This window comes from Oncorhynchus mykiss, chromosome 22 (genome assembly GCF_013265735.2).
Source record: "Oncorhynchus mykiss isolate Arlee chromosome 22, USDA_OmykA_1.1, whole genome shotgun sequence".
Lineage (NCBI taxonomy): Eukaryota > Metazoa > Chordata > Actinopteri > Salmoniformes > Salmonidae > Oncorhynchus > Oncorhynchus mykiss.
In genome coordinates, this window is record NC_048586.1 from 12796183 (window position 1) to 12820000 (window position 23818).

The 23818-nt window shown below is 42.3% G+C and overlaps 1 protein-coding gene and 1 long non-coding RNA gene across 4 annotated transcripts in view; one reads left to right on the forward strand and one right to left on the reverse strand.

Moving 5' to 3' along the window:
* Positions 1-10524: 10524 nt before the first annotated feature.
* On the reverse strand, positions 10525-16268 carry LOC110501418. The gene is made up of 2 exons (XR_002470213.2): positions 16100-16268; positions 10525-11243 (listed from the first exon to the last, which is right to left on the reverse strand). It is a non-coding gene; the product is annotated as an uncharacterized LOC110501418 (long non-coding RNA).
* Positions 16269-19028: 2760 nt separating this feature from the next.
* LOC110501420 (transmembrane protein 50B) overlaps positions 19029-23818 on the forward strand; it is a 14697-nt gene continuing 9907 nt past the window's right edge. For 2 of the 3 annotated variants that reach the window (XM_036958776.1, XM_036958777.1), the window contains exons 1-2: positions 19042-19191; positions 19872-20159. In XM_036958776.1, coding sequence (XP_036814671.1) covers positions 20061-20159 — 99 coding nt within the window. In that variant the 5' untranslated portion in view covers positions 19042-19191; positions 19872-20060. Of the gene's footprint in view, positions 19192-19871; positions 20180-23818 lie in introns of all 3 variants that reach the window. The other variant, XM_036958778.1, reaches the window with a different exon arrangement.

Sequence of the window (23818 nt, forward strand, 5' to 3'; positions counted from 1 at the left end):
TCTCATGAGCCCTCCTTTATAGTAGAATCCTCATTCAAGTTTCTAAAGACGGTTGACATCTAGTGGAAGCCTTAGGAAGTGCAACTTTATCCATATCTCAATGTGTATTCGGTAGGCCAAGCTTTGAAAAACTACAAACCTCAGATGTCCCACTTCCTGGTTGGATTTCATCTCAGGGTTTGCCTGCCATATGAGTTATGTTATACTCACAGACATCATTCAAACAGTTTTAGAAACTTCAGAGTGTTTTCTATCCAATACTAATAATGATATGCATATATTAGCAACTGGGACTGAGGAGCAGGCCGTTTACTCTGGGCACCTTTCATCCAAGCTACTCAATACTACCCCTGTAGCCATAAGAAGTTAAAGGCGTGGAGAAGTTACAGCAGTATGATCTATTTAAAGAGCATCCAGGAGAACATGCCCTACCTACCACCAGCGCACACACCCACAAAAAGACATACACTTCCCTCCTTCACATCCCTCCTCATGTAATTGCACGTACACACACACACACACACACACACACACACACAGACACACACACACACACACACACGTTACATTTCCACCCTCCACTCCTCCTCTCCCCCATACCTTCTTGGATGTCTGCTTTCCCACCCAACCACTCACACCCCATCTGCAGAGCCCCGCTTGAGATGCACCATGTCACCTCTGCTGTTCAGATTCATCCTTATCTCCTCTCTTCTGGTTGTTCCCCCTCTCCTCCAGGGCATGGGGTGCTCACAGCTCAGAGTGGAAAATAGAGTATAAGCGAGGATAAGAAGAAGGAAGGCAATCATGTGGCGTAGGCTCCTGGAGGTGTTAACAAAGGGAAGGCACTTCACCACTGAGAGGTTACCTAATCCTAATTACCTGGTCCACTCATGCAGAGGCAGACCTGGTCTCTTTAAGTTCACACATCCACTTGTTCTTCTTTCCCAGCAGAGATCCTCAGTCGTGAAGAACTACGAAGGTGTGCGGAATTCACCTGAAAGTAATCGGTCGTGGACATAAATGATACAAGATTTTAGTTCTGAGTTAATCCAGATACATTTTTTAGGCCACAAATTCAATGGTGTCCGTTTTCTCAAAATAGGTACAGTGGGGAGAACAAGTAGTTGATACACTGCCGATTTTGCAGGTTTTCCTACTTACAAGGCATGTAGAGGTCTGTAATTTTTTTATCATAGGAACACTTCAACTGTGAGAGACTGAATCTAAAACAAAAATCCAGAAAATCACATTGTATGATTTTTAAGTAATTAATTAGCATTTTATTGCATGACATAAGTATTTGATCACTTACCAACCAGTAAGAATTCCGGCTCTCACAGACCTGTTAGTTTTTCTTTAAGAAGTCCTCCTGTTCTCCACTCATTGCCTATTTTAACTGCACTTGTTTGAACTCGTTACCTGTATAAAAGACACCTGTCCACACACTCAATAAAACAGACTCCAACCTCTCCACAATGGCCAAGACCAGAGAGCTGTGTAAGGACATCAGGGATCAAATTGTAGACCTGCACAAGGCTGGGATGAGCTACAGGACAATGGGCAAGCAGCTTGGGGAGAAGGCAACAACTGTTGGCGCAATAATTAGAAAATGGAAGAAGTTCAAGATGACAGTCAATCACCCTCGGTCTGGGGCTCCATGCGAGATCTCACCTCGTGGGGCATCAATGATCATGAGGAAGGTGAGGGATCAGCCCAGAACTATACAGCAGGACCTGGTCAATGACCTGAAGAGAGCTGGGACCACAGTCTCAAATAAAACCATTAGTAACACACTACGCTGTCATGGATTAAAATCCTGCAGCGCATGCAAGGTCCCCCTGCTCAAGCCAGCGCATGTCCAGGCTCATCTGAAGTTTGCCAATGACCCTCTGGATGATCCAGAGGAGGAATGGGAGTAGGTCATGTGGTCTGATGAAACAAAAATAGAGCTTTTTGGTCTAAACTCCACTCGCCGTGTTTGGAGGAAGAAGAAGGATGAGTACAACCCCAAGAACACCATCCCAACCATGAAGCATGGAGGTGGAAACATCATTCTTTGGGGATGCTTTTCTGCGAAGGGGACAGGACGACTGCACCGTATTGAGGGGAGGATGGATGGGGCCATTTATCGCGAGATTTTGGCCAACAACCTCCTTCCCTCAGTAAGAGCATTGAAGATGGGTCGTGGCTGGGTCTTCCAGCATGACAACGACCCGAAACACAGCCAAGGCAACTATAAGGAGTGGCTCCGTAAGAAGCATCTCAAGGTCCTGGAGTGGCCTAGCCAGTCTCCAGACCTGAACCCAATAGAAAATCTTTGGAGGGAGCTGAAAGTCTGTATTGCCCAGCGAGAGCCCCGAAACCTGAAGGATCTGGAGAAGGTCTGTATGGAGGAGTGGGCCAAAATCCCTGCTGCAGTGTGTGAAAACCTGGTCAAGAACTACAGGAAACGTATGATCTCTGTAATTGCAAACAAAGGTTTCTGTACCAAATATTAAGTTCTGCTTTTCTGATGTATCAAATACTTATGTCATGCAATAAAATGCAAATGAATTACTTAAAAATCACACAATGTGATTTTCTGGATTATTGTTTTAGATTCTGTCTCTCACAGTTGAAGGGTACCTATGATGAAAAAATTACAGACCTCTACATGCTTTGTAAGTAGGAAAACCTGCAAAATCGGCAGTGTATCAAATACTTGTTCTCCCCACTGTATGTTTTTATGATGATATGATGTTGACCCTGTTTCTGCTGGGGTGTGTTACAGGAGTTTGCTATGTCTTTTGTGCGTTGCCTTCAGAAAGTATTCACACTCCTTGACTTTTTCCACATTCTGCTCTGTTACAGCCTGAATTAAACATGTATTACATTCAGATTGTTTTGTCACTGGCCTACACACAATGCCACATAATGTCAAAGTGGAATATTTTTTTTCTAAATGTTTACAAATTAATAAGAAATGAAAAGCTGAAATGTCTTGAGTAAATAAGTATTAAACTATTTTGTAATAGCAAGCCTAAATGTCACGTGTGCTCCCTCTACTGCGTCTAGGTCACCAGACTGCTCGTTATGGCGCACACCTGTCACCATCGTTACGCACACCTGCGCGTCATCAGACTCACCTGGACTCCATCACCTCTGATTACCTTCCCTATATATGTCACTCCCTTTGGTTCCTTCCCCAGGCGTTATTGTTTCTGTCCCAGTGTTAAGTCTGTGTGTTGTTCGTATTTTTTGTTTTGTATTATGTTGTGTTTATTTATTAAAACACTCACTCCCTGAACTCTTCCTGACTCTCAGCGCACATCTTTACACAAAAGTTCAGGAGTAAAAATGTGTTTAACAAGTCACATAATAAGTTGCATGGACTCACTCTGTGTGTAATAATAGTGTTTAACATGATTTTTGAATGACTACCTCACCTCTGTACCCCACACATACAATTATCTGTAAGTTCCCTCAGTCGAGCAGTGAATTTCAAACAGATTCAAACACAAAGACCAGGGAGGTTTTCCAATGCCTCTCAACGAAGGGAACCTATTGATAGAAAATTCAAATTCAAAAAAGCAGACAATGAAAATCCCTTTGAGAATGCCTGGTTATTCTTTCAAAATGTCTTCCTCACCATCTTAAATTTGCATTCCCCATTCAAGAAAGTTAGAACCAGGAATAGATATAGCCCTTGGTTCTCTCCAGACCTGACTGCCCTTAACCAGCACAAAAACATCCTGTGGCGTTCTGTATTAGCATCGAACAGCCCCCGTGATATGCAACCTTTCAGGGAAGTTAGAAACCAATATACACAGGCAGTTAGAAAAGCCAAGGCTAGCTTTTTCAAGCAGAAACACAAACTCAAAAAGGTTCTGGGACACTGTAAAGTCCATGGAGAATAAGAGCACCTCCTCCCAACTTCCCACTGCACTGAGGATAGGAAACTTTGTCACCACTGATAAATCCACTATAATTGAGAATTTCAATAAGCATTTTTCTATGGCTGGCCATGCTTTCCACCTGGCTACCCCTACCCTGGTCAACAGCACTGCACCCCCTCAGCAACTCGCCTTCCCCATTTCTCCTTCTCCCAAATCCAGTCAGCGGATGTTCTAAAAGAGCTGCAAAATCTGGACCCCTACAAGTCAGTCGGGCTAGACAATCTGGACCCTTTCTTTCTAAAATGATCTGCCGAAATTTTTGCAACCCCTATTACTAATCAAAATCAAATCAAATCAAATGTATTTACATCAGCTGATATCTCAAAGTGCTGTACAGAAACCCAGCCTAAAACCCCAAACAGCAAGCAATGCAGGTGTACTATCCTGTTCAACCTCTCTTTCGTGTCGTCTGAGATTCCCAAAGATTGGAAAGCAGCTGCGGTCATCCCCTCTTCAAAGGGGGGGGGACACTCTTGACCCAAACTGCTACAGACCTATATCTATCCTACCCTGACTTTCTAAGGTCTTCAAAACCCAAGTTAACAAACAGATTACCGACCATTTTGAATCCCACCGTACCTTCTCCACTATGCAATCTGGTTTCAGAGCTGGTCATGGGTGCACCTCAGCCACGCTCAAGCTCCTAAACAATATCTTAACCGCCATCGATAAGAAACAATACTGTGCAGCCATATTCATTGACCTGGCCAAGGTTTTCAACTCTGTCAATCAACACATCCTCATCAGCAGACTCAACAGCCTCGGCTTCTCAAATGATTGCCTCACCTGGTTCACCAACTACAGTGCCTTGCGAAAGTATTCGGCCCCCTTGAACTTTGCGACCTTTTGCCACATTTCAGGCTTCAAACATAAAGATATAAAACTGTATTTTTTTGTGAAGAATCAACAACAAGTGGGACACAATCATGAAGTGGAACGACATTTATTGGATATTTCAAACTTTTTTAACAAATCAAAATCTGAAAAATTGGGCGTGCAAAATTATTCAGCCCCTTTACTTTCAGTGCAGCAAACTCTCTCCAGAAGTTCAGTGAGGATCTCTGAATGATCCAATGTTGACCTAAATGACGAATGATGATAAATACTATCCACCTGTGTGTAATCAAGTCTCCGCATAAATGCACCTGCACTGTGATAGTCTCAGAGGTCCGTCAAAAGCGCAGAGAGTATCATGAAGAACAAGGAACACACCAGGCAGGTCCGAGATACTGTTGTGAAGAAGTTTAAAGCCGGATTTGGATACAAAAAGATTTCCCAAGCTTTAAACATCCCAAGGAGCACTGTGCAAGCGATAATATTGAAATGGAAGGAGTATCACACCACTGCAAATCTACCAAGACCTGGCCGTCCCTCTAAACTTTCAGCTCATACAAGGAGAAGACTGATCAGAGATGCAGCCAAGAGGCCCATGATCACTCTGGATGAACTGCAGAGATCTACAGCTGAGGTGGGAGACTCTGTCCATAGGACAACAATCAGTCGTATATTGCACAAATCTGGCCTTTATGGAAGAGTGGCAAGAAGAAAGCCATTTCTTAAAGATATCCATAAAAAGTGTTGTTTAAAGTTTTCCACAAGCCACCTGGGAGACACACCAAACATGTGGAAGAAGGTGCTCTGGTCAGATGAAACCAAAATTGAACTTTTTGGCAACAATGCAAAACGTTATGTTTGGCGTAAAAGCAACACAGCTGAACACACTGTGAAACATGGTGGTGGCAGCATCATGGTTTGGGCCTGCTTTTCTTCAGCAGGGACAGGGAAGATGGTTCAAATTGATGGGAAGATGGATGGAGCGAAATACAGGACCATTCTGGAAGAAAACCTGATGGAGTTTGCAAAAGACCTGAGACTGGGATGGAGATTTGTCTTCCAACAAGACAATGATCCAAAACATAAAGCAAAATCTACAATGGAATGGTTCAAAAATAAACATATCCAGGTGTTAGAATGGCCAAGTCAAAGTCCAGACCTGAATCCAATCGAGAATCTGTGGAAAGAACTGAAAACTGCTGTTCACAAATGCTCTCCATCCAACCTCACTGAGCTCGAGCTGTTTTGCAAGGAGGAATGGGAAAACATTTCAGTCTCTCGATGTGCAAAACTGATAGAGACATACCCCAAGCGACTTACAGCTGTAGTCGCAGCAAAAGGTGGCGCTACAAAGTATTAACTTAAGGGGCTGAATAATTTTGCACGCCCAATTTGTCAGTTTTGGATTAGTTAAAAAAGTTTGAAATATCCAATAAATGTCGTTCCACTTCATGATTGTGTCCCACTTGTTGTTGATTTTTCACAAAAAAATACAGTTTTATATCTTTATGTTTGAAGCCTGAAATGTGGCAAAAGGTCGCAAAGTTCAAGGGGGCCGAATACTTTCGCAAGGCACTGTACCTTTCCGATAGAGTTCAGTGTGTCAAATCGGAGGGCCTGTTGTCCGGGCCTCTGGCAGTCTCTATGGGGGTGCCACAGGGTTCAATTCTTGGGCCAACTCTTTTCTCTGTATACATAAATGATGTTGCTCTTGCTGCTGGTCTCTGATCCACCTCTACGCAGACGACACCGTTCTGTATACTTCTGGCTCTTCTTTGGACACTGTGTTAACTACCCTCCAGACGAACTTCAATGCCATATAACCCTCCTTCCGTAGCCTCCAACTGCTCTTAAATACAAGTAAAACTAAATGCATCCTCTTCAACCGATTGCTGCCTACACCAGCCCGCCTGCCCAGCATCACTACTCTGAACGGTTCTGACTGATATGTGGACAACTACAAATACCTAGGTGTCTGGATAGACTGTTAACTCTCCTTCCAGACTCACATCAAACATCTCCAATCCAAAGTTAAATCTAGAATTGGCTTCCTATTTCACAACAAAGCATCCTTCACTCATGCTGCCAAACACCCCCTCGCAAAACTGACCATCCTACCGATGCTCAACTTCGGCGATGTCATTTACAAAATAGCCTCCAACACCCTACTCAACAAATTCGATGCAGTCAATCACAGTGCCATCCGTTTTGTCACCAAAGCCCCATATACTACCCACCACTGCGACCTGTACGCTCTCGTTGGCTTGCCCTCGCTTCATGCTTGTCGCCAAACCCACTGGTTCCAGGTCATCTACAAGACCCTGCTAGGTAAAGTCCCACCTTTTCTCAGCTCACTGGTCACCATAGCAGCACCCACCCGTAGCACGCGCTCCAGCGGGTGTATTTCACTGGTCACCCCCAGGGCCAATTCCTCCTTTGGCCGCCTCTCCTTCCAGTTCTCTGCTGCCAATGACTGGAACAAACTAAAAGAATCTCTGAAACTGGAAACACTTATCTCCCTCACCAGCGTTAAGCACCAGCTGTCAGAGCAGCTCACAGATCACTGCACCTGTACATAGTCTATCTATAAATAGCCCAAACAATTACCTCATCCCCTACTGTATTTATTTATTTATTTATTTTGCTCCCTTGCACCACAGTATTTCTACTTTACACATTCACCTACTGCAAATCTACAATTCCAGTGTTATTAATTGCTGTGTTGTATTTACTTCACCACCGTGGCCTTTTTATTGCCTTTTGCTCCCTTATCTCACCTCATTTGCTCACATTGTAAATATACTTGTTTTTGTACTGTATTAATTACTGTATGTTTGTTTTACTCCATGAGTAACTCTGTGTTGTTGTATGTGTCGAACTGCTTTGCTTTATCTTGGCCAGGTCGCAGTTGTAAATGAGAACTTGTTCTCAACTTGCCTACCTGGTTAAACAAAGGTAAAATAAAAATGGGCAAAGTTATTAATTACACTTTGGATGGTGTATCAATACACCCATTCACTACAAATATACAGGCGTCCTTCCTAACTCAGTTGCTAGAGAGGAAGGAAACCGCTCAGGGATTTTACTGAGGCCAATGGTGACTAAAATAAACTCAGCAAAAAAAGAAACGTCCTCTCACTGTCAACTGTGTTTATTTTCAGCAAACTTAACATGTGTAAATATTTGTATGAACATATCAAGATTCAACAACTGAGACATAAACTGAAAAGTTCCACAGACATATGACTAACATAAATGGAATAATGTGTGGCCACCAACTACTGTGGTACATCTCCTCTTCATGGACTGCACCAGATTTGCCAGTTCTTGTTGTGAGATGTTACCCCCCTCTTCCACCAAGGCACCTGCAAGTTCCCGGACATTTCTGGGGGGAATGGCTCTAGGCCTCACCCTCCGATTCAACAGGTCCCAGACGTGCTTAATGGGATTGATATCCAGGCTCTTTGCTGGCCATGGCAGAACACTGACCTTCCTGTCTTGCAGGAAATCACGCACAGAACGAGCAGTATGGCTGGTGGCATTGTCATGCTGGAGGGTCATGTCAGGATGAGCATGCAGGAAGGGCACCACATGAGGGAGGAGGATGTCTTCCCTGTAATGCACAGTGTTGAGATTGCCTGCAATGACAACAAGCTCAGTCCGATGATGCTGTGACACACCGCCCCAAACCATGACGGACCCTCTACCTCTAAATCGATCTCGCTCCAGAGTACAAGCCTCGGTGTAATGCTCATTCCTTCAATGATAAACTCAAATCCGACCATCACCCCTGGTGAGACAAAACAGCAACTCGTCAGTGAAGAGCACTTTTTGCCAGTCCTGTCTGGTCCAGCGACGGTGGGTTTGTGCCCATAGGCGACGTTGTTGCCGGTGATGTCTGGTGAGGACCTGCCTTACAACAGGCCTACAAGCCCTCAGTCCAGGCTCTCTCAGCCTATTGCGGACAGTCTGAGCCCTGATGGAGGGATTGTGCGTTCCTGGTGTAACTCAGGGAGTTGTTGTTGCCATCCTGTACCTGTCCCGCAAGTGTGATGTTCGGATGTATCGATCCTGTGCAGGTGTTGTTACACATGGTCTGCCACTGTGAGGACAATCAACAGTCCGTCCTGCCAATTTATTGCCCTGGCCACATCTGCAGTACTCATGCCTTCTTGCAGCATGCCTAAGGCACATTCACGCTGATGAGCAGGGACTGGACATCTTTCTTTTGGTGTTTTTCAGAGTCAGTAGAAAGGCCTCTTTAGTGTCCTAAGTTTTCATAACTGTGACCTTAATTGCCTACAGTCTGTAAGCTGTTAGTGTCTTAACGACCGTTCCGCAGGTGCATGTTCATTAATTGTTTATGGTTCATTGAACAACCATGGGAACCAGTGTTTAAACCCTTTACAATGAAGATCTGTGAAGTTATGTAGATTTTTACGAATTATCTTTGAAAGACAGTGTCCTGGAAAAGGGACATTTCTTTTTTTGCTGAGTTTAGTTAGAGTTTAGTGGCTGTGATAAGAGAACTGAGGATGGATCAAAAACATTATATTTAGTCCACGATATTAACTTAATTGACGAAGGGAAGAGAAGGAAGCCTGTACAGAATACGAATATTCCAAAACATGCATCCTGTTTGCAACAAAGGCACTAAAGTAATACTGCAAATAATGTGACAAAGCAATTCACTTTTTGTCCTGAATGCCTGGTGTTATGTTTAGGGTAAATCAAATAGAACACTCCATATTTTCAAGCATCTGCATCATGTTATGGGTGTGCTTGTAATCATTAAGGACTGAGGAGATTTTCAGGATAAAAAATAAACAGAATGGAGCTAAAGCACATGCAAAGTCCTAGAGGAAAACCTGGTTCAGTCTGCTTTCCACCAGACACTGGGAGATGAATTCACCTTTCAGCTGGACAATAACATAAACACAAGGTCAAATCTAGACTGGAGTTGCTTACCAAGAAGACAGTGAATGTTCCTGAGTGGCCAAGTTAGTTATGACATTCATCTTGAAAATCTATGGCAAGACCTGAAAAACCATTCAGTGGTTGTTTAGCACTGTTGACCAAGAACCATTTTGACAGAGCTTGAAGAATTTTGATAATAAAAATGGGCAAATGTTGCACAAATCAGATTTGGAAAGCTCTTAGAGACTTACCCAGAAACACTCAGAGCTGTAATCGCTGTCAAAGGTGCTTCTACAAAGTATTGACTCAGGGGTGTGAATACATATGTATTAGATATTTCTGTATTTCCTTTTCAATAAATTTGCCAACATTTATAAAAACATGTTTACACTTTGTTATTATTTGGTTTTGTTTGTAGGTAGGTGAAAAATATATACATATATGTTTAGTCCATATCGAATTCAGGCTGTAACACAACGTAAGGTGGAATAAGTCAAGAGGTAGGAATACTTTCTGAAGGCAATGTAATTATGTGTTGTCAACCCACACCAGATAATGTTATTCATATGGTGTATTTCGTCTAAGCATGCAACTGATAAAAAATGGTGTGTCCGAGAGGGAGAATGAGAGAGACAGAGGGAGGGAGGGAGATAGATAGCGGGAGTGTGAGTGTGCATATGCGTCTATGTGAGTGTGTGAGAGTGGTTTTTTTTCTTCATTTTTTTACTTCAACACATTATTAAACAATAATCCTGATATGTATTATGGAAGTCATGTGCTGTGTGTGCTCTTTGCTGCTCAATGTTTAAAAAATGATTGATGAAACCCAGAAACACACTGGAGGCAAGGGTACTTTGTTTATTGAAAATGCACATCTCCCAGAATACAGTGAAAAATAGAGGCTATATCTTTATGAACAGCAGAAGGTTTGTTTTTGTCTTCCTGCCTGGGCATTTCCTCTGGTGGGGAATTGATGTCCAGGCAATCATTCTCTTCGTTGCCTGCTGCTGCTTGTTACTCTTTCACTCTGACCTTCAACTACCCTAGAGGACAGAGACCTGGCCACAGGAGAGGAGTGGGAGGGGAAGAGTGTGTGTGTGTGTGTGCACCTAATGTGTGAATAATTTTTCCACAGTAAATGTGATCTGTTGTACTAGCAGGTGAATGCATCTGTATGTGCAAGGTCAGTGTCATACAAATTCATACTGAGCCAGAGAAAACATGCAGTACATGTAATTCCTCATACTGACCTGAAATGAGCAAGCATAAATTAATGCAGTGTCCGTCTCTCCATAGCATGTTATAGGACAACGTATGAGGTTACTGCTATAGTCTTACAGAATACAGATAATAATGCAACTGAGTCAGTGCATCTTTTACACAGTTGTTCCTCTCATTCCTTCCTCCACACTCTCTCCTGTTTTCTATCCGTCCCTCTCTAACGTCATTCACCAGACGCACACTCTGCCACCTTCAGGCCTGGTTCCGGCTCCGTTACCAGGGGTTTGAACACCGGCTCCACCTGTCCATTCTTCTGCATACCCTCCTCCTTCCACGCTGCATAGAAAGAATGAAAAACACCAGTAGGCCTACATTAAAGAGGAATTGATTTGTTAAATGTCATCTCTTTGCAGATTTTCGGCTTTGTACAACCCTCACACTGTCTGTGTGTGTGTGTGTGTGTGTGTGTGTGTGTGTGTGTGTGTGTGTGTGTGTGTGTGTGTGTGTGTGTGTGTGTGTGTGTGTGTGTGTGTGTGTGTGTGTCGGTGTGTGTGTGTGTGTGTGTGTGTGTGTGTGTGCATGTCACACCAATGCATGCATGCACACACACTCTCACATAAACACACACATACGTTTTAATATCCTTTTGGGGACCTAAAATTAATTTCCATTCAAGATCCTAGTTTCCCTAACCTTAACCCTGACATTAACCCCTAACTGTAACTAACGCCTAACCCATAAACCTAACCCATAACCCTAATTCTAAACCTAACTGGAACCCTAACCCTAAAGCTAACCCCCGAGCTTAAAATAGCCGTCGTTCTCGTGTCCATCATTTTGGGGGTGCTTTGCTGCAGGAGGGACTGGTGCACTTCACAAAATAGATTGCATCATGACGAGGAAAATTATGTGAATATATTGAAGCAACATCTCTAGACATCAGTCAGGAAGTTAATGCTTGGTCGCAAATGAGTCTTCCAAATGGACAATGACCCCAAGTATACTTCCAAAGTTGTGGCAAAATGGCTTAAGAACAACAAAGTCAAGGTATTGGAGTGGACATCACAAAGCCCTGACCTCAATCGTATAGAACATTTGTGGGCAGAACTGAAAAGGTGTGTGCAAGCAAGGAGGCCTACAAACCTGACTCAGTTACACCAGCTCTGTCAGGAGGAATTCACCCAACTTATTGTGGGAAGCTTGTGGAAGGCAACCCGAAACGTTTGACCAAATTTCAACAATTTAAATGCAATGCTACCAAATGCTAATTGAGTGTATGTAAACTTCTGACCCACTGGAAATTTGATGAAAGAAATACAAGCTGAAATAAATAATTCTCTCTACTATTATTCTGATATTTCACATTCTTAGAATAGTGTGGTGACCCTAACTGACCTAAGACAGGGAATTTTTACTCTGATTAAATGCCAGGAATTGTGAAAAACTGGATGCATTTGGCTAAGGTGTATGGTAAACGTCCGACTTCAACTGTATAAGCTGAAGTAGAAGCCCAAGTTTTGTTTTTCATTAGTTTACTCCAATTAGGGGAGGGGTGGTTGGGTTAGTGGAAAATAATAAAGGAAATATGCAGCACCATATACAGTGCCAGTCAAAAGTTTGAACACCTACTCTTTATCTTTGTGAGATACAGAGTAGGTGGACGGATGATCTCTGCATTTGTGGTTCCTGCCATGAAGCATGGAGGAGGAGGTGTGATGGTGTGGGGGTGTTTTGCTGGTGACACTGTCAGTGATTTATTTCAGAAATCATACCACACTTAACCAGCATGGCTACCACAGCATTCTGCAGCAACATCTCATCCCACCTGGTATTGGCTGAGTGGGACTATCATTTGTTTTTCAACAGGACAATGACCCAACACACCTCCAGGCTGTGTAAGGGCTATTTGACCAAGAAGGAAAGTAATGGAGTGCTACATCAGATGACCTGACCTCCACAATCACCTGAACTCAAAATAATTTAGATGATTTGGGGTGAGTTAGACCGTAGAGTGAAGGAAAAGCTGCCAAGTGCTCAGGATATATAGGAACTCCTTCAAGACTGTTGGAAAAGCATTCCAGGTGAAGCTGGTTGAGAGAATGCCAAGAGTATGTAAAGCTGTCATCAAGGCAAAGGGTGACAACTTTGAAGAATCTCAAATATTACATGTATTTTGATTTGTTTAACAACTTTTTGGTTGCTACATTATTTCATATGTGTTATTTCATAGTTTTGATGTCTTCACTATTAGACAATATTACAAATAAAGAAAAACCCTTGAATGAGTAGGTGTGGCCAAACTTATGACTGGTACTGGGTATAAAATATATATATATGGGGAATTGGTAATGATGCAGACAAATGCATTGATGAAAGCTACAATCTGTCAGCAATATTAAAGCTGATCTACCCCGTAAAAAAAATTAAGTACTGCTAGGTTTAACACAGTCAAATCTAAAAACGAACTACATTATTTATATTTATAAAGATACATTTGTGACATCAAATGTTTTATATATATATTTTTTTATAATTCAACACAGGAAGTAACATGAGATCTTTATGTATAACATTTACATTGACCATTTTAGTAATTTAGCAGATGCTCTTATCCAGAGTGACTTATAGTAAGTACATTCATCTTATGCTAAGCTAAGTGAGACATCCACATCACAGACAAATATACAAGATATGAACATTCCATTCCAGCTAAACAGTGCATATCATTTTGCATAAAAAACACATGTTTCTATAAACTGTGAATGAAAAATCTGAGAGCATTCATATTTTTCACAAACATAAGCAATCATTTCTGATGAAAAAACACAATTGTGAAAATATGATATAGTGAATCGTAAATAAACTCTTCAATTATAACTACATATATTGAATATATGCTGCAGGCTGCGGTATTTCATGCAACAACAGCCCCAGGCACAGTGAGGTAAAATACCCCCTACTGTTAGTGTTAATAACCAGAGAGTTATGAATGATAACTCTGTGTACAGACTCAAGGATTCAGGAAGCCAGATGTAGCCTACTTGTTCAATAGCTAGTCCTGACCAAAATCCTTGGGTGAAAAGTCCCTGAGGAGATGAACGGTATAGAATCTAATCAGGACTATATGAATGGCAGACGTTACCGAAACAGTATGTCCACGGTTGTTTAGATGGAATTGACCTAGCTATCATCATTGAAGCTCACTCTGAATAGTTGAATACTTTTATTGAATAATTCAATAATAAGGCTCAATGAAAGCCCCTTGATTGTTCATGACAGCATTTCTGAGCCAGAGGTAGGTTGTTTGATTGACTAAACTGCTGGGTTGCAGGAGTTCGTTCACTTAGTTGGGTTGTTTTCTTTAAAAATAACAAGGTTGGGTTGTTAATACTGGGTTATTGGTGCTGCGATTTATTGAGATATGACCCAGGGGAACAGAAGACTAGAGATGTAGTTTAGTAGGGGCGTGGCTTTCAGATATTTCTTTTTAGCCACCCGTGAGAGTAAATGTCATTCATGTTCATCTGTTCTGTTGTATATTTATTACATGTTAAGGTTGAACATTGACACTTTTTCAGCTTCATTGAGGCTTACAGAAATGTATGTTGCATAAAAGCCTACGCATATCCCATTTTTGGGATAGATACCACCTTATTATAATATGTAATAAATAGTCTTAATATTCTAGAAGAATGTATAAAATGCAAAAGAAAGTAAGGACATTTTTAATTTGCAGTAAACTTAACATGATGAACAGGAATTAAATGTACTCTCCCGGGTGGCCAATAAGATCTATAAGAAAGCCACGCCCCTAACAAGCCACACCTCCGGATAATAACCTGACAGTTACATTAAAAAAGACACAGCTGCTAAGTCAACCCAGCATGAAAGTAAAAAAATATTCAACTGAAGGTTAAACTAACACATTTTTGGGTAATGCAAACAACCCAACATGTTGGGTGATTCAAGCAACCCAACTGGCTGGGTCAAAAACAACCCAGTGTGTGTTCTGTCCAATATTTACCCAGCGTTGGGTTACAAAATAACCCATATTGGGTTTTCAATCCAGCATTTGTTATAGTGTAAATAGAATTCCACACCTATTGACTTCTCTCCTTGAAAAGTGTGCCTGAATGAACACCATGTATATGTGAAGTAGAATTCAACAGGTAGTGTGTGGGCCTACATATACTGGTTAACAGTCATGTAGCTTCTCTCAAATGACTTTAGATATTCCAACGGCTATGTCAGTGTTATGATCACATTATGTAACACTGACAGAGGATTCAAATAAAGTGTATCCACATGTTTCATTGAGTGCTCCAACACCATGTATTATAGTACCATAGAACTCTACGTTTTTCCTGTGTATAAGCCCAATTATTTGATTCCTGTCATTGTCGTTGAGCAGTGAGCACCCCTCCTACTTTGCTGAAGAGTGAAGGACTAATTTAACTGACATATTTAATGGGTTTAAAAGTACTTCATAATGACAAAATATACAGGTTTGAATGGGGAATACTGAAGGCATATGGCCTTCGGTATTATTTATTTTAGAAATATGCTGACTCATGCTTCAGTTGCAAACTCTAATGAGAAACACTATTTTCACGCCACTTTGATACAGCTACGACCTGAAGTTACTTTTCCGTAGCAAGTTAGGAGAACTTACACAGCAGGTTGGGATAATTAACGTAACAGGTAAGGACAATTAGATTTAGGTTAGGAAAGGGTTAGGGTTAGCTGTATCAAAGTGGTGTGAAAAGAGTGTGTCGCAAACTCTAATAGACCCTGTCTCTTTGTCTCAATCTGAATCCTCTTCCCATCTCTTCTGTTCTTTCCACATAAGCCTCATGGCCTTTACGACAACTCCACCCAAGTTGCAATTCACTCAGCAAGTCACAAGACCTATTTACTGTACACTTGTTTTGAAGTGTTTATACAAGTGGGTAGTTGCAGAGGGAATGTGTATCAGACAGGGAAGGGAAGGCACTGCTGTAATGCTGACTGTAAAACCAAGGCAGGAAAACACTGCCAAGCCTCAAGGAGAACTTATCTAGTCATTATGCATTTTCATGTTGCTATCACTGACATAGCCTAGCTATCTCAGAGCCTTATCTTTGGTAAATATAAGTCTCTGGTATATCTAATAAAACGTGAATTTAGTAGCAGATATTTGAAAAGAGACTCACAGTTGATGATCAGTCACACCATTTCACACAGAGATGTCACAGATACACAACGTAGTTAGCTAAATTGTCTGATGAAATACAAAAAGCAGTTTTTTAGTCTCTCCAGCACTGTCAACTGCTGTGGCTTCTCTATGTCAAAACAAATATTAACCCCTCCCCTGACCAACCCCCTAATGTCATGACTCATTGGGAAGAGTGTGGTGTGCACTGCACAGGCATGACTTGAAGAGAGGGAAGGAGAGTCAAAGTCCAGGTTAATCATACGATTTCACCTGTTATGATTGCCTCTGAAGCATTTTGTATCTGTACTGATGAATGTTATTGATGTGTGCCACTAGGACAGCACACTTGACATTTACACATTATTATGATTTGTTTACTATTTAACTTAGGGCTAGGCCCCTTTTTTCTCCATTTCCGCCTGAATAACGTGCCCAAAGTAAACTGCCTGTTGCTCAGACCCTGAAGCCAGGATATGCATATAATTGGTACCATTTGAAAGAAAACACTCTGAAGTTTGTAGAAATATTCAAATAATTTAGGAGAAAATAACACAATATATATGGTAGGAGGAAATCCAAAGAAAACCAACCAGAATGTTTTTGGTCATATTGGCAATGAGCTCCCTGGATGCAATTCCTATGGCTTCCACAGGGTGTCAGCAGTCTATGTTCAAGGTTTCAGGCTTGTAACTTCAAAAACAAACAAGAAAGGTCAGTTTTAGAACAGGGACACAGTCTTGGAAATTTGTGCTGTTTGCACGCGCCATGAAGACAGGGCGCACCTGCTAAAATCGGTTTCCTATTGAACATACTTCTTTCCGTAAGAAATATTATAGTTTGATTACATTTTAGGGTATCTGAGGAGTAAATCAAAACATATTTTGACTTGTTGAAACAAAGTTTAGGGGTAGATTTTCGGATTCCTTTCTCTGCATGTTGAACGAGTGGATTACTCAAATCGATAAACAAAATGACACTGCATGTTATAGCTGGGACCTTTTGGATGACAAATCAGAGGAAGATTTTCAAAAAGTACGTGAATATTTAATTGTTATTTGTGAATGTATGAAACCTGTGCCGGTGGAAAAATATTGTGATGTGGGGCGCCGTCCTCAAACAATCGCATGGCATGTTTTCGCTGTAATAGCTACTGTAAATCAGACAGTGCAGATAGATTAACAAGAATTGAAGCTTTCAGCCGATATAAGACACTTATATGTACCTAAATGTTTAATATCCATAATTTTTATGATTATTTATTTGAATTGCGCACCCTCCAGTTTCACCAGAAGTTGTCCCGCTAGTGGGACACCTATCCCATTAATACATGTGCAACACATGTAATGGATGTTTACATTTATTTATAATACATGTAGCTTTGTTGACTCTATCTTGATGTTGAACCAGGTTCCTCTTGCAAGACATGTTATATCCTAGACAACCTGGACATAAAAAATGTAATAAAAGAAGCCAGAACTGGTGGTAGCATGACTAGAACACATCTTTATACAACAAAGACAAAGCTGTTTGAGTCTCAATTTGAAAGCAAAGGGAAAACACTATTTTCACGCCACTTCGATACCAAAGTGACTTTTTCGGAGCAGTTTAGGACAGTGGTTCCCAACCAAGGGTACTTGATAACTCATGAGATCATAGGTTTACTGGTAAAATGCACAAGGGGGTACTTCAGGGCTACTCCGGGCAGAACAACATTCAGTTTGTGGAACAGTAACCGAAAGAGGTTGGGAACTGAGAACTAACTAGGTTACAATACTGATATTAAGATGATGGAAATAGTGATGGTTAGCTAAAATCCTCTCCTAACCTACTACAAAAATAACTTTGTATCGAAGTGGCGTGAAAAGACTTCTTCTTCTTCGGTGGGGTTTATCGGCGGTTGGCATCCAACGTTATGGTGCATTTCCGCCACCTGCTGTACTGGAGCTGTACTGGAGTGTGGGCCAGAAAAAAGGAGAAACTAAATCCTGCCAGCCCCGTTACTCTTAAACAAATATAATATTTGGGACTATATCTAAAGACATTCTATGAAATATACTCTTTAAACTAATTTCCTGTATCCCCTTCTCCCTCATAGTAGATCTCATCCTCTCTCTTTCCTTACAATAATGACCACACTGTATCAATAACATTTTTTCCCTTTATTTAACTAGGCAAGTCAGTTAAGAACAAATTCTTAGTTTCAAAGACAGCCTAGGAACAGTGGGTTAACTGCCTTGTTCAGCTCAGGGATTCAATCTTGCAACCTTTCGATTACTAGTCCAATGCTCTAACCACTAGGCTACCTGCCGCCCCATGCTCCACTGTCTCTGTTTCCTGGCAATACTCACATTTTCCTGTTGGATGCTTTCCTATGTAAGGTCTTATTCAACTGGCTGTGTCCCACACTTAATCTTGTAAATATAGCCTCCTGTCTTCTGTCCCTTCCTGCCTTTTTCCCCTCCCCAACTTTCCTCTGTACTTGAAATAAATACCTGCCCTTAGTATCTCTATTCCACTGCTCCTGCCATTTCTCCTCCATCACTCTCCATATCATGCTTTTTGCCTCTGCCTTGCTCATTTAAACTACCACATCAACATCCCCACTACTTAGTGCTTGTTTGGCCAGTACATCAACTGCTTCGTTCACCTCCACTCCCACATGAGCTGGGACCCAGGTAAATATTATCTGTATACCCATTTGTTTACTCCTGTTTGTAGCACCTCATGAAGCAGGTCTTGTCTGCTACGTGATATAAAGGACTGGAGACCCCTTAGCACTGCACATGAATCAGAGCAAATAACTACTCTGTCTGGCTTGACTTCCTCTACCCACTGCAAGGCCAACATTATGGCCATCAGCTCTGCTGTATATACAGCTAGATGATCTGTAATACGTTTCCTGACTTTCACCCCACATTCCTGCACTACAAATGACACTTTACGTTCACTTTTCTACAAGCGAAAATTGATTGGTCACTTTGCTGTGATTGCCTTACTTTGATTGGTTAGCACGCTTCCTGATACAACGTCGCTTCATCCTCGTCGTTGTAGCACAGCTAGCTAAATGAAACTGAAAACATTGCCATTGAGGTGAGCAAAATTATATTTTCTACGAGTAATATGGTTACATTCAAGACATGTATACGCACTTTTTGCCAAAAAGCGCCTGTTTGTTGGATAGGTGGACCAGAGCAGGGCACTGCATCAGTGCAAAATAATAATAACTAACGTTATCTGATAAGTTAGCTAACGTTAACAGTTAGATAACGTTAGATAGATAGATGAAACAAACCTTGTTAGCTTTTATTTATTCTGTTAATTAAAATAATACAATATTTCACTGTTTTGCAGTTGAGTTCGCAATGTAAGATTGACGTGCTACTCATGGCTATCTTGACATTTGTAGGTTTAACTAGCTAGCTAAATAACGTTATCTAAATTAACTAACGTTAGTCTGTTGCTGTAAACAGCTAACTAACTAGCTAGCTAACTACCTAAATTTTGCTGGCACTTATTGTTGTCACATTGCCTATGCTCTTCCCACAGCCAATAGTATTTGCTAAATGGCTAGCTATGTACCCCAATGGATAAAACGGATTGGATAGGTAAACATTGTGTGGAAAGTTCCACCTAGAGTGCAATATGATTACCATTTTGAAGCTGGCCAAGAAAGTTTCTAGACCTACCTCGATCAAGTGTAACGTTAGGGGCTTGATGTGAATATTGGAGTTTGATACAGAATCAATAATCCTACCTCCTTGTTTTTGTAGGCAACAAACTCGATTGATTGACAAACCAATCCCAGAGGGTCAAGTGTACAGAAGCAGCACAGCAGATTACTGCTTAACGTTCAACTGTGTCAGTGTCAACAGTCTGAGGGCTACCTACCTATCTAAGGAACATTAGAGATTGACTGAGACAACAGTAAGGTTTGACCACAGGGGTCAGAAGGGCTGAAGATGGCAGGGTTCCTGGACAACTTCCGCATGCCGGAGTGTGAGTGCATTGACTGGGGGGAGAGGAGAAATACCCTTGCATCCATCGTCGCCGGAGTCCTGGTGAGTGCTGTGGCATGAAGGTGTGTGTGTGTGACTACACATGTCCTGGCAATACAACAACAAAACTCGAAAGTGGTAGATTCCAGCGATTATGGACGTTAAATGTGCATGCAAAATCACAACTTAAATGTCTCACAGAATGAACAAACAAAATATAAATGGAACTTTTGTCTGCCTATAGTGCCTCTTGCTAATGTTGACATGTTGGAGAAGTAAAGCAAATAAGAAGAATTATTGATGTTACATAAAATGGACATACTGACGTTACAAAAAGTACTTTGCGTCAGCCACATCAGTTAGCATTATTTGAATGAACATCCCCACATTACTGTGGCAATCCGTCATCAATTAATAGAAAATGTCTAAATACCATGGAAATTATTGCATCACAATACCAGGAAGCCATTGCAAGTGTACACACGAGTTTAGCAGTCAGTTGCTAGGGTTAGGAGCTTCCAAGCCCATTCTATTAATTTTTATTTCTATGGTCCCAGGCCTGTCCTGGGGATGGGATCAGGGAGGGTAACCAAACCTAGCCTGGGAGGAGATTGTGGGGGATTTGAGGAGGGTGACGCGGAGGGCAGTGTGGCTGATGGAGCTCCAAACTCTCAGCATATGAGTGTTGATGATCTGAAGAGTACATGGTGTACTGCAGCATGTGGTGCACTACCCTCAACAGTGTTTTGCCAGACCCTAGGGTAGTGGTCGGTGCTGAGTACTGTATAGCTGAGTTGAGGTGGGCCTGGTAGAGCTGTGCTGTGATGGGGCTAGGTCTAGTTGTGCTGTGCTGAGGCGGGTCTGGTTGTGCTGTGCCTAGGCAGGCCTGGTCTGGTAACATGGGAAGGAGTTTGTAAGGGGAATTGAAGAGGGTGGTGTGGAGGGCAGTGTGGCCGGCGATGCTCCAAACTCTGTGTGGGGCCTCTGACTGCGTACAGCTTGAGCATAGCTCAGTGTATCTGCATGCAGTTCCTGGGAGATAAGTGGTAAAAGGTGGTGTGGTGGGCAGTTTTGCTGGCTGTTCTCCAGTCTCTGTGAGGTGCCACTGGATGCAGGTCTAAACGTGCGTCTGATTTGTCTCGGGAGTTGGTGGCTGGTCTGCTGCTCCTGTGGGGTGAGGTGGACTGGCCACCCAGAGCAACATCCTGGCGAAGGTGGGGACAGCCTCTTTGAGCAAATGTACATTATCATACAGGCAGTCCAAACTACGGGTGGGAAGTTGGGCCAATTTGACATTTGGTCATTTAGCACAGTGCTAGGAGAAGCTGGCATTTATCCTCTAGATGGTGGCAGGTTGAACATCTCTCCTCCGGAGCAGGGTGGATATTACAATCATCACATCAGGGAAGGTGGTAGAGGCCTGCTCCAACACCCTCCCTAGTGATGTAACCACCATCTCCTGTTGAGCATGCAGGTCATTGGTTCCAGTATGTACAATGATAAGGCTCGGTGAACCAAGCTGGGCCACGTTCAGGAGATCCATGGCTCTCTCAGATGTGGGGCACCGCAACTTTGCCACAACTCTTTTTTTCTCTTTTCATTTTCCATTGGAATCCATCATCAAAACAATGTCAGGCTTCTTCTCTTCTTCTATGTGGAGGATGGCAGGAGTAGGAGCAATCACGGGCCGTGAGACTGGGGTGGAGGGGGTCAGCTGAGTTGGATTGGTTGGATGGTTTGGTTTGTTGATGGGTCCTTGTTCAACAGTTTACTGGGTCCTTGATTTATACTGGAATTAAGGAGTTGGTGGTGGTGGCTGACCAATTCCTGCCTTAGATCTTGTAGCTCCTTCTGCAGGTTCCTGGTGATGTCTTATATTGACAGTGGTGGACAGTTCCTCTCGTACTCTGCGCACTTCCATCCTGAGGTACTGGTTGTCCTCCTCAACGCACCTGATAGCATACTGCAATTCCCGGATTTCATCCAGATGCTGACGCACCAGGCTGAGCTTCTCCACTCTGAGATGCTGTGATACTGCAGGTTTCACATGTGACAGTGGCATGCCGAGGGCAATGTCTGCTTCAGGCGGTGGAAGAGAGATTGATGCATGCTCAGGTATCTTTTACAGGGAATCGCCCTAGTACAGAAATAAACTAGCACGTCCAGGCAATGCTTATGAGATGAAATCTGGCCAGTGAAAGAAGATGTGACGATTATGTCACAGAGCAATCAAAACAGAGTTACATTGATTGGAGAGAGAGAGGGTCGTCACACAGCTAGCGTTCTCTTGGTGCTTGTTTTCATCTCAATTATCAGAAGTGTGTAGGAAATGGCCTCCCGCATGGATAATGCAGCATTGTTCTTTCTCCTGCTTTTTGTCATTCGGTTGGCGGTGGACAATTCACCTCATAGAGTGCCAGAGATGAGCTACTCATTCAAAAACACCTTTAGGCAATTGCAAATAATTTCTCAGTATAACTTTCTTTTTTTTCTCAAATAACTTTTTCTCAGTTTGGGCTCAATTTCATTTGCTGCTTTCACCTCCATTGGAGGCTAAATATTAGTGATGGAGAATAAAATGGATACAGTTACATATCACAACATCATACATATCACAATATTCATTTTTGACAATATTATATATTTTTGACTCCCAAGTATCAACTTAAAAAAAATCTCTATATATATATAAACTCAGCAAAAAAGGAAACGTCAACTGCGTTTATTTTCAGCAAACTTAACATAAATATAAATATTTCTATGAACATAAGATTCCACAACTGAGACACAAACTGGACAAGTTCCACAGACATGTGACTAACAGAAATGGAATGTGTCCCTGAACAAAGGAGAGGGGGGGGAGGGGTAAAAATCTAAAGTAACAGTCAGTATCTGATGTGGCCACCAGCTGCATTAAGTACTGCAGTGCATCTCCTCTTCAAGGACTGCACTAGATTTGCCAGTTCTTGCTGTGAGCAATACGTTTGAAATATTGAATTGCAATCAAATTGCAGTGTCGAATCGCAATACAGATCATATCGGTACCTAAGTATAATATCATCGTAATATCGCATCGTGCTCTTTGCTGCTGGGGTCCAGCGACATTCTACTCCAAAATACATGAAAATGTAATTATCCCGGCCGCGACCGGGAGGTCCGTGGGGAGACGCACAATTGGGATAGTGTCGTCCGGGTTAGGGAGGGCTTGGCCGGTAGGGATATCCTTGTCTCATCGTGCACCAACGAGTCCTGTGGCGGGCCGGGCGCAGTGCACGCTAGCCAAGGTTGCCAGGTGCACAGTGTTTCCTCCGACACATTGGTGCGGCTGGCTTCCGGGTTGGATGCGCGCTGTGTTAAGAAGCAGTGCGGCTTGGTTGGGTTGTGTATCGGAGGACGCATAACTTTTGTCTCTCCCGAGCCCGTACGGGAGTTGTAGCAATGAGACAAGATCAATAACAATTGGATTCCACGAAATTGGGGAGAAAAAAGGGGGGTAAAATAGAAAGAAAAAAAAGGAAATGTAATTATGTTGACACCATCTGAAATATAATGAATGTGCGCCACTGCACTGTAGGGAGATGATGAGGAGCAGGTGGTGGCTCTCTTTTGCACCACTGCTCGCTCTGTTTGCTACAAATAGCTTGTCACTCTGATCTTAAAGCTATAGTGTGAGATGTTAGCAATTAAGCACTTTTTCTACTTACCCAGAGTCCGATGAACGC